The sequence below is a fragment of the Ursus arctos genome, unplaced genomic scaffold, assembly GCF_023065955.2.
Source record: "Ursus arctos isolate Adak ecotype North America unplaced genomic scaffold, UrsArc2.0 scaffold_8, whole genome shotgun sequence".
Lineage (NCBI taxonomy): Eukaryota > Metazoa > Chordata > Mammalia > Carnivora > Ursidae > Ursus > Ursus arctos.
The window spans coordinates 51131958-51150315 of record NW_026623100.1 but is presented as its reverse complement, the minus strand read 5'-3'; the positions used below and the strand labels follow the sequence as shown (position 1 = coordinate 51150315).

At 45.3% G+C, this 18358-nt stretch overlaps 1 protein-coding gene across 2 annotated transcripts in view; it reads left to right on the top strand.

Annotated features, from left to right (window-relative positions):
* ACOXL (acyl-CoA oxidase like) overlaps positions 1-18358 on the top strand; it is a 330346-nt gene that overhangs the window by 40782 nt on the left and 271206 nt on the right. For both annotated transcript variants that reach the window (XM_057309096.1, XM_057309097.1), the window contains exons 4-9: positions 2102-2188; positions 2519-2617; positions 6323-6437; positions 7236-7322; positions 9132-9204; positions 12792-12924. In XM_057309096.1, coding sequence (XP_057165079.1) covers positions 2102-2188; positions 2519-2617; positions 6323-6437; positions 7236-7322; positions 9132-9204; positions 12792-12924 — 594 coding nt within the window. The remainder of the gene's footprint in view (positions 1-2101; positions 2189-2518; positions 2618-6322; positions 6438-7235; positions 7323-9131; positions 9205-12791; positions 12925-18358) is intronic.

Below are 18358 nucleotides of genomic sequence, written 5' to 3'. Positions count from 1 at the left end.
GAGAATCAGTGGGTTTGTGTGTATGAAGCTCAATGCTTAGAAGGCTGAGTGCTCAGTAAGTGGGAGCACTCATCACTCACTGCATTTGTCAGATGTGGAAACTGAGGATTGCCATTTGTCTAAGGTCCCACAGCCAGCGGGTAGCTGAGCTGGGCTTTGAGCCCAGGCTGTCTCATCCCAGGCTGAGTGCCTGCCCATTGTGCAGGATTGCATTTTCCATCAGCTTTCCTGTTTGCTGACTGTTTCTCATGGTAGGGCTCACCTCTGCAGACTGGGCCAGTGCCTGGGATCAGTGCACAAATACTTTGTTACACATCTTCTACATGCCAGGCACTAAGCTAACCCCTGAGCAGACAAGGCAGAGGGAACATTCGGAAGTGTCATTTGAAAGAAAAACAAAACTGGAGGTATCACAATTTCAGATTTCAAGTTATATTACAAAGTGGTAGTAATTAAAACTGCATGTATTACTGGCATAAAAACAGAGATATAGATCAATGGACTAGACAGAAAACCCAAAATAAACCCACAAATATACAGTCAATTAATCTTTGACAAAGGAGGAATGAATATACAATGGGAAAAAGACAATCTCTTCAACAACTGGTGTTGGGAAAACTAGACAGCCACATGCAGAAGAATGAAACTGGACCACTTTCTTTCACCATACACAGAAACAAACTCAAAATGGATTAAAGAACATAAATGTGAGGCATGAAACCATAAAAATCCTAGAAGACAGCTCAGGCAATAATCTTTCTGACATTGTCTGTGGCAACATTTTTCTAGATATGTCTCCTGAGGCAAGGCACGTAAAAGCAAAAATAAATTATTGGGACTACATCAAAACAAAATGTTTCCGCACAGTGAAAGAAACTATCAACAAAACTAAAGTCAACCTACTGTATGGGAAATGTATTTGTAACTGACATATTCAATGAAGGATTAATATTCAAAATATATAAAGAACTAATACAACTCAATACCCAAAAAAACAAATAATCCAATTCAAAAATGGGCAGAAGACATGAACAGACATTTCTCCAAAGAAGATATACAGATGGCCAACAGACACATGAAAAGATGCTCAACGTCACTCATCATCAGGGAAATGCAAATCAAAACTACAATGAGATATCGCCTCACACCTGTTAGAATGGTAAAATACAAAACACAAGAAACAGGTGTTGGTGAGGATGTAGAGAAAAAGGAACTTTCTTGCACTGTCAGTGTGAATGCAAATTGGTGCAGCCACTGTGAAAAACGGTATGGAGGTTTCTCAAAAAGTTAAAAATAGAAACTACCCTACAATCCAATAATTGCAATACTAGGTATTTACCCCCAAAATACAAAAAACACTAATTCAAAGGTATACTTACACCTCTATGTTTATAGCGGCATTATCTACAATAGCCAAATTATGGAAGCAGCCCAAAGTGTTCATTGACAGATGAATGGATAAAGAAGATGTGGTATATATATATAATGGAATATTACTCAGCCATAAAAAGAATGAAATCTTGCATTTGCAACAACATAGATGGATCTAGAGAGTACAATGCTAAGCGAAATAAGTCAGACAGAGAAAGACAAATACCATATGATCTCACTCATATGTGGAATTTAAGAAACAAAACAAATGAGCAAAGGAAAAAAAAAAAGAGAGAGACAAACCAAGAAACAGACTCTTAACTGTAGAGAACAAACTGATGGGTACCAGAGGAGAGGTGGGTGAGGAGGATAGGGGAAATAGGGGGTTGGGGATTAAAGTGTGCACTTATCATGAAGAAATACAATAAAATGAAAAACAGAAGGGTCATTTGGTGGGCTGAAATGGATAGCCCTGAGGATGGAGGACTGATGCCTTGTGGTGTTGGGGTGGCCTGTCCAAGAGAGACAACCATGAGCTATGCCTGAAGAAAGGAACTGGAGCATTCCAAGCAAGGAAGGGGGAAGGGCATGGATGCTTTGCCACTTGTGGGGCTTCTGTAAAGCTTGATAAGCTAAACAAATGCTCCTTGAATGGAGTTTGGCCAGGGTTTTAGCTGTCATTAAATTGTTGACTCTCGCTAACGGTGGTCTATGTTGTCCTTGCTTTCAGTGTGGAATAATTTACTGGCTGTTTGGTGGTGCAGTCAGGAACCTTGGAAGCCCAGGACATGTAACTAAGTGGCTTCAGCCACTCCAGGTATGACATGTACCTCAATAGATGTCTTCTTCTATGGAGAGCCTTAAAAATTCATTGTAGCTGGATGTGTGCATGTGTGCATGTTTGCAGAGAAAGAAAATAAACCAGAGAATTATTGTCCGCGAGAATCTTGTTCAGAATGAGAAGTTCAAGACTATTTTTTAAAAGGATTGTCATGTTGTTATCACATTAGCTGTTACCAGGCTGAACTCTTATAATTATCTCCAACTCACCTCTCCCTCTCTCACCCACATCCTTGATGATCAGAGGTCTGCAGTTAGAGCAAGCATCTGACTAGCTAATTCCCTTCTAATGTCTTGTAAACTCCAGGAGCAGAAATACACTGGGATGTTTGCAATGACTGAGAGGGGCCATGGGAGCAACGTGCGAGGGATCCAGACTGAGGCCACCTTTGACCTCTCTGCGCAGGTGAGGATGCTGCCTATTATTCTGCAGTTCAGGGCGGCAGGAAGACCTGTTCAGAACCAGACTGTCCTTCTTCCCGAGGCCAACCTCACGTCCTCTCTGTGTGCTCTCTGGCCTGAAGCGCTCAGATTTAGAACAAATGCCTAAGAGCTTCAGTGGAGGGGGACATATGCTCAGGCTTCATGTGTCTGATATCAGCCAACACTTTGACAGCACCTACCGTGTGCGGGCACTGTTTTACGCACTTTACATGCTCTTGTTAGTTGGATGCCTTGTGACAACTCTGTGAGAACAGTACCAGCACCATTTTGTCATCCTTCCCTACAGCAGTGGGTAAATGACTGGAAGAGATGCTTTTGTTTGCACTCCCCTTTGCACCATGGGGCAGGAGGGCACTGTGTGTGCTGGTGTTTCCTTACCGGAAACCAAGCCTTCATTACCGGCATGAGGCTGTGTTTTTAACTGTGATCTACACAAAAATTCACATGGCGACCCAAACAGAATTTCACAAAACAATCTTGCTTTCACTACCTTTCGTATAAGTGGTCAACTTCATTAGTTTCCCTTCCATTCTCATTAATACAAAAGAGTTCATCAAGACTCTCTAAACTGATCCCTCTCCACGAATGCGTCACACCCTGTAGGGCGAAAACCCTGCTCTAAAATCTAAGGAAGTCCCCATTTCTTTAGCTCCTACTCCCCCTGAATAAAGAAACTACTTACTTATTTCACTCTCCTTCGTAGTTTCTTGTTTGATACTGGGTTTTCCTAAGAAATACAAAGGAATACATAAAGTTTGAAGTTCTTTCTAGACATGAGTTTGGGTAAATACGGGTGTGCAAGCATGGGGCATGAGTGTAGGTGTGGTTACTCAGTCTATTCTCCATTTTTGCTAGATTGTCCTTTAGAATCTGAACTTTTGTTAGCAGGTTTTCCCAACCCACAAATGCTAGTTAGAGGTGATCAGGGTTTAGAATGACAGATTCAAACGAGGGTTGTATTGGAGTATGTTCATCCTGTCCTCCTGCCTAGATGCTAGTTCTTTACAATAGTCGGTCATGTCCAAGGTCATAGCAAGAATAAGAGCTGACATGTATTGAATGTTCACTATGTTTCAGGCTCTGTATCAAACACCTTCAGTATACTTTACCATATTCCCTCGCAATAACCATCCCATAACATGATGGTAAGCCACTTCTGATAATTTAGCATGCGTGTGCTAGACTCTACATGTAACATTGTGTTAAATATCCTATAGTTTTCTAGAAAGGTATTATTGTCCCTATTCGATAGGTGGAGAAACTGAGGCTCACAGAGGTTAAGAAACTGACTATCAGTATGTAGTTAATGAGTGAGTCTGCTTCAAGTGGGACTGGCCCTAACAGCTTAGCTTTCCTGCCAGTGGTGGCGCGACAACCAAACATCTTTTGAATTTTTGGCTGGTCCATTTTTTCTTTCCCTAAACCACGGTACTGAGGTCACCTTGCTGTCATTAAAGGGGAAAAAAGAAACCCTACCCAGAATTCTTATTTACTTGTTTCTTCTTACAGTTATTTTTCCCCCACAAAAATCATTTCCCTAGGTGGGTCCCATTTTCCCCAAACAGCATAAATGATTTAGCTACCTGGCATGCTTCGGCAGCTGCCGCCGTCTGCAGGGGAGCCGCAAAGCTGAAATCATAATGCTGAGGACACCCTGGTGAACACTCTGCCTCCGGTGGGAGTGAGAGAGAGAATAAGCCCATCATAAACTCAGGCCGCTGAGAATTGACATAGCAGGGAATGGATTTCTCCTTCATTGCTTTCTGTGTTCCCCCCTTCATTTCCCTTTTAAAATGCGAGAGCATATCCAGTGAGCCCTCTCTCCCTCCAGGACTGTTTCAGTCTCTTATATTTTTTGGTTGTTCATGTCTGTGGGTTGGCTGTTTTATTTTTATTTTTGGACAGTGGCCTGGGTCGTGGTAGGGATAATTAAGAGGTAAGAGAGAATTTCAGGTTTACATTTTATGCTAAGTAGCAAAAATAAATGAGGCTACGAGATCTTTGGCCAAAGCCTTTTTTTTTTTTTTTTTTAAGCGCGTACAGTACTGACCATTTTGTTGGCCTGCAACAACTAATTGTGGTAGGAACCACCACACATGGTGTGCATTATTTAGATCCCGCTTCAATGCCAGCATTTTGGCTTATGCAGACTTTCCCAAATCGACGTTTTCACCAGAAGTGACAAAGCTCCTTCCCAGAGCGTATCAGATATTTACAGGGATGGATGGCCTCCTGTCTCTTCCCCATCCCACCTGATCTTTGCTGCCAGGTCAGTGTTACTCTGCCACTTCCCTTCCTGGCCTCGAGGGGTAAGCATCCCTTCCCCACACGGGGTTTTTGGGTGGCATTTTTGTTGTGGTTGTTACTGCACCCTAGTCTCAAATAATTCCTTTCTTCGCGAAATCCTGGCTGGCCTGATAAGACAAGGCCGGTCTCCAGAGACTTCTCTTAAAAAGATTCAGCTTGTCCATTTATGTTTCTGAAAAGCGCTTGCACATGTTAAAAGTTTCCTTGTGCAAACACACGTCAGAGAATGTTTTCTTAGGCTTCAAGAATGTATTTCTTGGCCAGCAGGGAAGTGTAGTCTATATACTTTAAAATCTGAACTCTGAGATAATCTTTACATGATCAATCGCTTGTTGGTTTAGTTCGGCCACATCTTCGATATTGTCAGCTCCAATTAAACGTGTAGTTCTGCTCTGTAGCCATTTCCCCTGGATTCCCTGACCTGCCCCAGGTACCCTATATTCAGAGCTGGCAGTTACTGTCAGTGCCTCCTTGACAAGAGGTTTCAGGGTAACCCGGGTGGGAAGCAGAATTAGAAGTCAAGGGGGGAGCATTTCCATTGTGATTCTGCACTGGCTCCCCGAGAGGAGGAGAAAGATGACCCAGGTTGTGCAGAGCCTGAAAAACCCTCCATCTTCTGGAACAATGTTAATTTCAAACTGTTCAGAGCTGGAATCCTTGGTCATATGCTGGAGACAAACCGGGTGGCGTGTTCAAAGATTCTTTCCTTTATAGGATAGAGAATTATTTACAAATGCTTCAGTTTAAGGACTTAAGCATTGGGGGGGGGGGCTTTTAATTATTATATTCATCAATCAAGAAAATGGAGAAGCAGGATCTGAAACAATCATCCAAAAGCTCAAATGAGGTGTTTTTTCCCTTTTATAAAAATCAGGATTGTGTGGGGTGAGGTTCTAAGCAATGGTGGGAATAGGTCATGGTTGCCTACTAATCTTGCTTACATTCCAGCATACAGTTTTGTCCTTCAGTTAGTTGCTATTTAAACAACAGAGCCGTATCGATGAGGTCGAGATTTCCAAGGCCTGGGCAAGAGCAGAGGGCACGAGGAACCAAGTGATTTCTCCAGAAGGGGCAATGCCCAGCAGACAAGACAAAACACACAGATGTAGACTCATCCAGCTAGGGCCCCCAGATCATTAGACATGCCATTCTTTCTCGTGAACCTTGCCGATGGGGTGTTTGGGAGAGCTGAGTATATATCACCAGGGCTTTGGGGTGTTTGCCTTCTCTCCTGCCGTGAAATTGCCCGAGTGCGTCCTGCTGGAGGGTGGGGATCTGTTTCACAATAATCATTGCACGGAGTCAAGGAGTTGAGATGAGCCATAGGAAAGGAAAACTCTGTCCCTCTTTCCCTGTGTAGGAGTTTGTGATCGACACGCCATGTGAAAATGCTGAGAAGATGTACATCGGAAATGCGATGTATGGGAATTACGCTGTGGTCTTCGCTCAGCTTATCATAAACGGAAGATCGCAAGGTCTGTGCTGGCACAGAAAGCTAGAGTAATCCTCTTCACTCTTACTACTTTCCAGCAAGCACTTTACCTGGAAAGTGCACTTCACAGCACTGGTTTCATCTTTTATAAACTCAGGCCAACTTTATTTCTTAAACACACACGATGACTGAATTTATTATTACATTTTGGCATTACAGTAGTCCTCCCTCCCCATCTTGGGTGCAGTTTTGCTTTCCACGATTTCAGTTACCTGCAGTCAGCTGCAGTCTCGAGGCAGATGACCTTCCTTCTGACGTATGGTCAGAGGGTCGGCAGTAGCGTCACTCTGCCACAGCACGTACCTACATCCTTCCTGCACTTCATCTCATCACGGAGGCATTTTATCATCTCACAGCATCACAAGAAGGGTGGGTGCAATGCAGTAAGATATTTTGAGAGAGAGAGAGAGCACAGTCACATAACTCGTATTATAGCATATTGTTATAATTGTTCTATTTTATTATTAGCTATTGTTGTCAATCTCTTACTGTGCCCCTGATTTATAAACTAAACATTGTGGTAGGTATGTAGGCATAGGAAAACGCATGGCATATATAGGGTTCAGTACTTTCTATGGTTTCATCCTTCACCCGGGTCTTGGAACATATCCCCTGTGGACAAGGGGGGCCTAGTGTATACACTGTTATTATGTGGTGCACACTCCTAGAACTGACTGAATTTCAGGATCAACACAATTGTAGACTGTTCCAGAAAATGAATAAAGCTTTAATGGTAGCTTTAGAAAAGAGAGTTTAGCAAATGTCTCTCTACCGTCCTCAGGGCCCCACTGTTTCATCGTTCCCATCCGCGATGAAAATGGAAGCTTGTACCCGGGAGTGACAGCTATTGATATGATGTACAAGGAAGGTGAGTCCCCAGGTGACACCTCTTCTACCATCATTAGCACTTCCTGCCCGCTCCCTGCCCCACCCAAGGAGGGTCCACCCTAACTCACCAAAACAGTAAAGGCAGAGCAGACTCTTTGATTTTGAAGCCCGATAGGAGTCTCTGATGTCACAACTGTTGGGGGAATGGTGAAGGTGATCATTTATGAATACGCATTGGCCTCATTTTCTCCCAGCCTCTCGTATTTTCCAGTCACGAGGCAGCTTTGCCCTGAGTAATTTTGCCTCCTCTCCTCTTCTTGGACTCGTGGGCTCTCAGTGGGCAGGTTGAGGCTCTCTCTTTCCTGCCCCTGGGCCACAGCCTGGTGGTGGTGCCTAGCAGGCCCCTGAGGAATCCCGAGGCCTGACTCGGTGGACGAATTTGCTGTTGTACCCCAGGCTGAGCGGCTTAAACAACAGAAATGTATTGGCTCATAGTTCCGGAGGCTACAAGTCCAAGATCAAGGTGCTGGCGGGGTTGGTTCCTTCTGAGGGCTGTGAGGGAGAATCTGTGCCAGGCCTCTCTCCTTGGCTTGTAGATGGTGTCTTCATGCTTGCATGGCATTCTCCCTCCTTGTGTGCCTGTCTGTGTCCAAATTTCCCCTTTTTATAAGGACGCCAGTCCCTTGGATTAGGGCAACCCTAATGACCGCTTTTAACTCGATGATCTCTGTAAAGACCCTGTGCAAATCAGGTCACATTCATAAGTACTGGGGGTTAGAACTCGAACATGTGAATTTTTGGGGGGGAGAGAAGGGGGCGCAATTCAACCTATAACAATTGGTAAGAGCAGGCCATACCTGTGGGTCCCACCGGTTGTCCTCAGCCAAGGCCAAACCAAGCCAAAGAAACAGGTGGGAGGAGAAGGAAAAAAGAATACAAAGAGAAAAGGGGGAAGAAGACAATACTTCTTTGGTAGAGGGGATAGTCTCACCTCGACCCTCAGTGTTTACTGACCACTGCCATGGCTGTGGGAATGGCCTGCAGGTGGGGTTGTGAGTGCTCTAACTGTAGCTCTCAGGGGTGACTGAGGCCCTTGCTGGTGCTGTCCCTGGAAAGCCCCTCTTGAGTCAAGTGCTGCTGAGAGCAGAGGGCCCAGCTCTTGTGAAGTGGTGCCAGACATTTAACACACTGGCATAAAGTCTGCTTTGGTTTCCTTGTAAGTTCCTAAATGCAACTGTGTCCTTGTCAAGGGGCGATGTTCTAAATAAAGACGTTTAATACAGATTCTTTCCCCCTCAGATTAAATGTTCCTAAGTGTGATATAAACAAAAAGTAGACCCCAGACTCTGACAGGTATCATTAGGAAACAGGTCCAGTGGCTTTTAAGAGCCTTCCAGGGAGTCGGATCACCCCAACCACCCACGGCTGTCCTTGTGGCCATTTTCTCTTGTCCTTTTAGGCATTTGACTCCACAAACTTACCCCTTGTTCTGGGAAGGAAGCTCTGGGAGGGAGGAAAAATTTGACTTCTGTATTGCTGGGGGAGTAAGTGGCTTTCCTGCCTTCTCTATGTTTGCCCTGGCATTCCTTCTGCTGCCTAGAGCTCCTCCTTCAAAAAGTCACAGCGTCCACATCCTCCACCTGAGCCCAGGAGCACAGAAGACACAGCTCTTCAAAAAAACAAACAGAGAGCGTCCCCACCCCCACCCCAACTAGAGAAGCATCAGCCACTCTGAGAGTAAAAGAAAGGGTTTGGGATTTTAGTGGAGACAGGCCTGGGAAGTAGCAGGAATAGTAGTTCTGATGCAAGCACGGATTTGCCCCCTACAGCTGTTTTCTGCTCTCTCTAGGTCTGCATGGTGTGGATAATGGGATTTTAATATTTCACAAGGTTCGGATACCAAGGGAGAACCTGCTGGATAAGTGAGTACTTTTCACTTTAACTCAGGTTGGCTGTACATATGATCTCATTGCTCTCTCAAGCTAGGCCTGGCGCCCGGGGCCTTTGCACGCCCAGGCTGTTGCCAGCCACCCCTAAAAGTTTATTGACCATCCTTCGGAAAATGTAGATGAGAAAACAGAAAAAAATTAAAATTATCCAGAATGCTGTTACCCAGACATCATGATTGTTATGCACACTATATAATTCCCTAGACTTTTTTTCCATGCTGGTATATCAACAGAGAGAGGTGTGTTTAATTTTTACCAAATGAGATCCACTTATAAATTCTATTTTTTATAACTTGTCATTTCTGTTTAACGTTATGTCAAATGTTTTTATACAACAGGAAATACATATATTCGTTATCATTTTCAATGTTGCCGTAATAGGCTTTTAAATAAATGATCTATAATTTATGTAATCTATCCTTATTGCTGGGCGATTTAGGTTGTTTCCTTAAGATGTTGTTGTTGTTGTTGCTATTACACACCAGGTAGTGTCATTGCCTTCTCTGCGGGTGGCAGGAGGTAAGGTACCACCTTTCAGCTTAAGAGGCCGTTGTAACCAGTGTTGCTTGGTGGATGGATAATGTCAGAGGTGCTCAGTGTCGGTTCCCAACATGCCACCGACATCAGGGTGGGTTAAACGATGAGGTGAAGGCTGCTTTTTCAGGTGCGTTTTAGCGCTGGAGCTCTAGGGGTTCACATTACACTTTGCAGAGGCCAAGAAACTCCAATTACCGTACTTTTCTCAACAGCGTTTCATGTGTCCAATAAAAATCCTGACTTAGAGGCATATAGGAATCTGTGAAAAAGCTAGCCATCGAGCTCTGCATAATCGGCTTTACTATAGATTTTCCTTTAACGCTTCACTGTTTTCTTTTTGCCTGCGAACTCTTGACAACAGATAAATGTCATAGATGCCAAAAGTTTAAGAAAAATTTGCGGGAAACAAACTTTAAAAGGACCAACTTCTCTTAACCACGCCCCCGGGAATTGGTAGGAAATAAAATGGAAATGATGAAAGTATCTTTGCAGTTATCCTGGTGTGTGGGGAAGCCCTCACGAGCCACCAGAGCCCATGGCAGCAGGTCTGAGCACCACCAGCCTCCCCAGAGGTGCCTGCATATTTTCCGGTCAGCAGCAGCACTCGCCTCTGGGAAACGGGGAAGAGGGACGGAAAGCCACAGATGTGGAGCTCCCCATGTGTCCTCCACCCTCATGAGATCTCAGTGGCCTGGCCAGTCTGCCAGAAGCTGGATCTCTTGGCTCAGCATTCATCCAATGCACTAGAGATGCGAAAGTTAGACCCAGCCAGAAAGAAAAGTGATAGTGAGCTACATGGTCTTTAGAAGATATATGAGACTATAGAGATTTTTTTTTTTTTGATAAGCAGGATTTGATTTTAAGCTGTTCTATTCGCATTAAAGCTGCCCCCCATATACCAGACAACAGCAATAGAAACACAGGCATTTTGGAAGAGGAGCCCCATTTTGGGGTGTTGATAAAAAATGTATCCGTAAATAGATGTTCAGATTCATTGCGATTCCTGTCAAAATCCCAGTTGCCTTTTTTTTTTTTGTAGAATTGAGAAACGGATCCTAAAATTTATATGGCAAAACAAGGGAGTCAGAATAGCCAAAATAATCTTGTTAAAGAAGAACAAATTAGGAGACTCACACTTTTGATCTGAAAATTTACTACAAATCGACAGTAATTGGGATGGTGTGGTATTATAGTGGACCCCCTGAAAGCAGATGGGAAGCAAAAAAGGAGAAAAAAAAGGAAAAAACCCACTGTGGTATTGGCATAAGGATAGGTAGGTGGTGAAATAGAATAGAGAATCTAAGAATAAATTCTTACATTTATGGAAAATTAATGTTCAACAAGGATAATAAAACAATTCAATGGGGAAAGAATAGTCTTCAGCAAATGGTGCTGGGACAACTGGACATCCACATGCAAAAGCATGAAATTGGACTCTTATCTCATCCCGTATACAAAAATTAACTCAAAATGGAGCACAGATAATAGATGTAAGGGCCAAAACTGTAAAGCTCTTAGAAGAAAGCATAGGTGTGAATCTTTGTGACCTTGATTTAAGCACCAAAAGCACGAGCAACCAAAGAAAAAAAGAGATAAGTTGGACTTCATCAAAATGAAAAAAACTTTTGCACCTCAGACGGCACTATGAAGGAAGTGAAAAGACAATGCACAGAATGAAAGAAAATATTTGGAAATCATATATATTGTAATATATATGATACATATATATGTCATCTTTACCATTTGCTATATATATATACATATATATATGTATATATATATATATATTTTAGTATCCAAAATATAAAAGGAACTATTACAGCTCAACGATTAAAAGACAAATGACTGAGAGCAAAAATCTGAATAGACATTTCTTTGCAGAAGATATTCAAATGGCTAGTGAGCACGTGAAAAGAGGCTCAACGTCATTGTCATTAGGGAAATGCCAACCAAAACCACCATGAGATACCACTTCGCACCTGCTCAGATGGCTATAATAAAAAAGACAGGCCTTAATAACAGTTGGCAAGGATGTGGAGAAATTGAAACCCTCCTACGTTGTTGGTGGGGATGAAAATGGTGTTGCTGATTTGGAAAAGAGTTTGGCACTTCTTCAAAAGTTTAAATTTTTCATATGAGCCAGCAGCAATTCTGCTCCTAGGTATGTGTGAAAACATTGTTCACAAGAGAATTGAAAACATATCCACACCAAAACATGTATACAATTGTTTGTAGTGTAATTATTTGTAGTAGCCATAAAAGGAGGAACAAGCTAAGTATCCATCAGCTGATGAAAGGGTAAACAAAAGATGATGTATCAGTGCAGCGGATTATCACTGGGCCATAAAAAGGAACGAAATACTGACACGCGCTACAACATGCATGAACCTTGAGAACAATGAACTGAGTGAAAGACGGTACACACAAAAGCCACATATTGTCCAATTCCACTGATGGGAAACATCCAGAATAGACAAATCCATAGAGATAGAAAGTCGATTAATGGTTGCCAGGGCCTGGAGTGTGATGAGTATGGGGAGTGACTGCTAATAGTATGAGGTTTCTTCTTGGGGTGATGAAATGTTTTGGAAATGGTCAGTGGTAATGGTTGTACAAGTTTGTGAATGAACTAAAAACCACTGAATTGCATACTTTCAAAGGGGGGGATTTTATGGCGTGTGAATTATACATCAACAGTAACAGAGTGGATTGTTGTGTGGTCTTCACATTCAGGCTCCAGTGTTGGTTTAATGATGGTGGTCCTCATACCTCTTTTTGCCAGGGGCCCCTGCCGAGCCACAGGTTGGTGGTGGTACGAAACCTGCTTTTACTTTCCATGAGTCAAGCCTTGGTCAGAATCTCCAGGGGAGACCCTTCCCCCACCCCCAACTCTGATGTCTCGTGAGGGTAGTTCCTGGATCTAGAAACCCTGTGTATGCTTATGGTATCATTTCTAGTGGTGTCATGTTCTTCTTTTTTGTTAACCCTACCCCTCTTTTCCACTTGCCTCTTCCCTGTCGTAGGTTTGGTTCTGTGGCTCCAGATGGGCAGTACCATTCCCCTATTAAGAACAAGAGTGCAAGATTCAATGCGATGCTGGCAGCGCTGACCCCTTCGAGATTAGCTGTGACTTTCCAAGCTATGGGTGCCATGAAGGTAGTTGACTCTGATTTTAATTTACGTCATGGTTTATTCTCTGCATGTTCCGTGGGTGGGTACAATTTCAGGAGCCAAGCTTCCTGAGCTGCAGTTGGTATAATGTGGCTAGGGTTAATGGTTAGATACTAACAAGTGCCAGTTGGCCACACACAGAGAACATTTCTGCACCCTTCTTATCATGGGATCAGCAGATTATGGTGCGTACATAGGCATTGTGGTAAAAGAGCCACGAAAGATGACCTTGGGGTTATGGGTCATTCAGAACAAATGCATCTGCTGGAAAAGCAGCTAACAGCTGACATGTGAGTGAAGGCCAGCATGTCTCAGCTGAGTTCACTGGGGAGCTGTGATGGTCACGTGGCTGTTTGGAGCGTGGCATTCAGCATCACAAGTTGGAGTCCATGAAGTCAGACCTCCAGAAGGCATCTCTACCTCCCCTTGTCCCACACCTTCCCAAATACCGATTCGTAAAGAGCAGCCAGGAGAGGAAAGTTCCGGAAGGGCCTTCTCTTCCTCCTCTTCCCTCTCTTCCTCCTCCTCCTCAAGGCTCAGCATTTTCTGTTCTCTGGGCTTTTTCCATCTCTTTGCACGAGGGAAAAACCTGCTTTAAGCTCCACTGAGCTTGGTGAAGCTGGAAGAAAAATTAAGAAACCCATGAATATACATTGTGGCTTGAATCCAACTTTTCCATCAAGAAGGAATAAATTTCATTCACCTGACTCCAGGCCTGACATCAGCACACAGTCGTCTGACGAGCAGGAAAATTCTTCTTTACTCTTCCACTGGGTTGGTCCTGCTTCCCAGGAAGCCTGCCTGACAGGAGCTGTCCTGTGTTTTGTGTTTCCCGCCAGCTGGTGCAATTGTCGTGCTGTAAATACCCACGCTCAGTACTAAGCCAATGACCTCATACCCGTGGGCACTGCTCCTTGCACTTGTGTTCCCGTGGTTCTTAAGGGGTGTTGAGTTCTGAAGTCCCGCATCAGGAGCAGCTCAGCTGGTTGGTCCCCTTAGCTGAATCGTCTGACAAATGAATGAGGCCCCAGGGAAGTCTTGTGATGAAGGCACAGAGGTGAGGCCAAGGCTCTCCCACAGCGTCAGAGTGCTAAGGAAGACTTCTTCTTCAAGTCTGTAATAGAAATCATTTCAGCCATTTCGGGACTCCAGAAAGAGGCAAAAGGGGAGAAGTCAGTGAGCTGAGAATTACATTGTAGAGAAGCTGGGACAAAAATCAGACCCAGGATTATCTGGTACCTCGATGGCAGTCTCTGCTGACAGTGGCCTTGGGGTCCCTCTGGAGAGAGTGCTCTGGGAACACGAAAGCACCTGCTGGCTGCTGGCCTACACAGGCAGTGTAGAAGGCCTGTGCTTTATGTTTCCGAGTGGGTAATGGCGTGTGAAGGACGCCCACGTGGCCAGCAGCCTCATCAGCTCACCCAAGCTAGTGGCAGAATCCTGAGGCTTAGGCACTGGGTAGCAGAGGCAGGGAAGTAGCAGGGCCTTCTGGAAAAGACATGATTTTCAGTATCACCAGATCTGGAGCAGGGAGGATATGGGAGAGGAGACCGTGGCTGATTTTGAAAAGCTCCTCATTCTCTGTTCTACCAAATATTGGCAATATAGAGGCCTTATCTTGATCATAGAACAGGGAACCAAGGGCTTAAATCTCAGCTGGGACATGACCGGCAGTGGGGTCATGGGTGAACCAGGAGGCCTCTTCAAGCCTCGGCTTCTTCACCTGTAAAATGGACCTTGCGATAATGGTGAGGCAGGAGTGAGTGGAGGTGTGTGCGGCACTGGCACAGAGCAAATGTCCAGTAGCTCAGAGCTGTTACTGATGGGATGCCTGTTGCCATTGCTGCTGTCGCTGGGAAGATAGACGTTAGCTGTAAGTCAGGAATAAATGGGCTTTTATTGAAACACATGCCATCCTGGCCTCCAGGTAACAAGGCAGTCTGAAAGGGTGTGCAGAAGTGTGCAGTTTCCTTTAGATTCCTTTGTATCTGAAGCAAAACAGAGTGGCCGTGAGTCAGCACCTACCCTGCCTAGGAGGCAGATTTGCCCGGTGATGGGGAGACCCCCCCCCCCCCCGGAGCCTTCGAGCCCCGGGCACTACGTGGTGCGGGCACCGCCGATGTGGTTGGCCCTGATGGACAGCGACCCTGGCCACTGTGATCTCATCGCGAGCGTCTCGGGCGAGGATGATCTCACCAGTCCTCTTGGCAGCTCCTCCTCTCCTATGGCTCAAACACATGACAGATGTTTTCTCGGCTGAAACCTAAGACGGTCCTGCTTATTCTGTTCTCGCTGATGAGTGGAAAAATGGATCCTTTTCTCCTACGTGCATTCCTTATGTATTAGAAAACTGTCACCACGGCTCCCTATGGTGACATTTGCTCAAGGCTGAGCATGCCCGGGCCTTTTAAACTTTGCCCAGATGTCTTATTTTTCATGGTTATCTCTCATTTCCATAGTTTCTCAGTACTTTCAGATTTTCTCTTAAAGGCTTGCCTTAATAGCCTGCCTCCAACTTATGTCCAAAGTGCCGTGCCAGATTAAATGATTAGCGGGAACAAAAGGGAAAGGAAACCAAGACATTTGGCCTGGGTGGGAGGTGGGGGCTTGGGAGAGCTCTGCCGCCAAAGTGGAGAGGCTGGGAAGGCTTTCCAGAAGGAAGAAGGAAGCTGGAGAAAGTCACCATGAGTTTGGGGGCGGAAGTAGAGGGAGTGTGAAATGTGAAGGAGGTCTAGTTCATCGTTTTGGGTTGATTTTGCATGGAAGTAAATATTTCAGCATAAGACAAGCTGGTTCCCCACGCTTAAAAGAGTCTCCCTAGTCTTTTAAAGTAGGTGCTACACAGTGGCGGGGGTCCTCCCCCAGAGTTCTGAGCAATTCCAGGTGGGGCCGGGGCTGGTGAGTCTGCATTTCCGGCAAGTTTCCCGGTAATGCTGATGTTACTGGTTGGGCACCACATTTGGAGAACCCCTGCGCAGAGCAGATAGATACAGTCATAGATATCCTGGCCCCACCCCAGCTACCTTGACCCGTCCTGCCCCCCCGCCCCCCCGCCCGCAGTGCTCCAAGATCATGGCCCAAGTTCTCTTCCCCTCTCCAGCACCTTGCATGACCTCTCACCCGGCCTCCTGCTCACATGTGCTGTGCTGCCTAGCGTGCCCACCCCCACTTTTCACATGGTTAGTGTTCACGTACATGTCAGTGCTCAGGCGAGTGTCCCTCCTTCAGAAAGGTCACAGCCTACGTGTGGTCCCTCTGTCATGTTTTCAAGGCCCTGTACTTCCCCTTGCAGCATTTATTATGGTTTTGACCAGCTAATGGTGTGATAGGCCGTTTCTGTGTTCTTGCTAGCCTCAAAGCTCCACTAGCCAGGGCCCTGCTGGCTGCATTCACTGCTAGGCCTTCAGCTTCCCACGTGGCATGGCACGAAGCAGGAGCACAGCAAATAGGAGTTGGCAGAATGAATGAAGAATGAATCCGGGGCGTCTGGGTGGCTCAGTTGATTAAGTGGCTGCCTTTGGCTCAGGTCATGATCTCAGGGTCCTGGGATCGAGCCCCCTGTTGGGCTCCCTGCTCAGCGGGGAGTCTTCGTCTCCCTCTGTCCTTCCCCCTGCTCGTTCTCTCTCTCTCAAATAAATAAATAAAATCATTAAAAAAAAAAGAATGAATCAGAATTTACAAGTTAAACACCTGGCATAGTTCTTAGTAGGACTAAGTGTTCAATACATATTTATCTTGTGTCCCACACCCCAACCCCTCAGCTCATTCCAGGGTGTCAGGAAAGAAGGATGTTGCTAACTCTTCCTTCTGACTCTACACATGATATGTACTTTACAGATATTAACTTATTTCTCCTCATAACAGCTCTGAGGAACTTCCATTGGTATGTGGGGAAACTGAGGCTTGAGGAGGTTAAAGAAATTAGTACAAGGTGGGCACCGAATATGTACAGGTTGACTCTGCTGGTCCTTGTTAAGGGAGATGGCCCCATATTTGGAAGGATGGTCATAGCATGTTGTGTAGGTAAGATTGACATGTAGACATTATTGAAAGATACAGTTGGATTCAGTGGGAACAGGGGCAGGCCAACGCAGAACATGAATACTAAGAAGCTGGAGGTGCTCGGACATGTTCATGAGCTGCTGAATTAGCTGAGTTTCATCTTTGGGTCGTAGAAGATCATGAGCTGGCCTGTGAATTGTTGGGTTAGGAGGACCCTCACCAAGCCCTTAACCAGGACTGCATCTGGTGGGAGCCACGCTCCTTCTCCTCACCTTATCCTAGTGCCACTGCTGAGGCAGGCAAAGGGAAGATGCCCCATGTAAAGTTGTTCGGGTGAGATGTGTGGGACTGACATGCATGGAAACAGCTGGAATGTTGTGCTTACTGTAGACCACAGCAAGGCCATTAACAGCATGAATTCTGGAATCGGCTTCTTGGATTTGCTGCCTTCCTCTGTACGACCTCAGCAAGTTACTGAGCCTCTCCACATCTCTAAATATAATGACAGCACTCCCTCGTAGAGATGTTGTAAGGCCTAGGTGGGTCAGTACCTGGAAGAGCTTCTCCAGTGTCTGCATACATGGAGGCTGGTAGTAGTATTATAAGGGATGTAGGAGCTTATATAATCAAGTTCAGGACTATCGATCATGAAAATGACATCTGAGGCTGTGAGGATACCAAACTAGGTTGATAACATATGCTCAGCCCTCTGTGGCAGTCGTGCTGGAGCTGACAGCGGGAACTTATGAGGCTGAGCCTGGATGTGGCTGAAAGATGTCTGTGGTCACGGTTGGCTGTGGATATGGGATGGGGAGCAGTGAGGTCTGTGCCATCTGGCTGACTTCCTGGGGTTCAATAAAGGACACATGGTGTTGAGAGAAGAGAGGAGGGAGTGAATGACCATCTTTGAGCCATAAAAGGTTGTGGTATGTATGATGGTGGATAGCTTTTCCCGTTTCCTGGGGCTGAAGGGAGAGCAAAGGGAAGAAATTGGTTTCACATGGGACGCTCGGGACTTGTGATGGGAACATGACCTTTTCTGACAGTCAGCCTTGTTGGACATGAAGAAAGGGCCTGAGGAAGGTGGTAGAGTCCACTTTTTCAAGAGTCTCTTTCCCCTATTGATGGGACTTTGGGGATATTGTGGCCTTGAATAACCTTTTCAAGACCTTCTGACTGTACGGTTTCATGGAGAATTAGAACAACAAAGAAGAGGAGGTAAGGGGTATCCGAGTCTTCCAAGTCAAAGATGGCTCTTCAAACCACAGGGGGACGTGATGGTGCAAAGTAACTTGGGCCTCTGCTGTGTTGGGTGAATACAGAGCAGGGCTGGCTGTGTGTTCCTGCTCTCCGGTCTTCCCTGGGGCTTCCCCTTCGCCCAGGCTTTGACATATCTCCAGAGATGTCCCAGACGTGT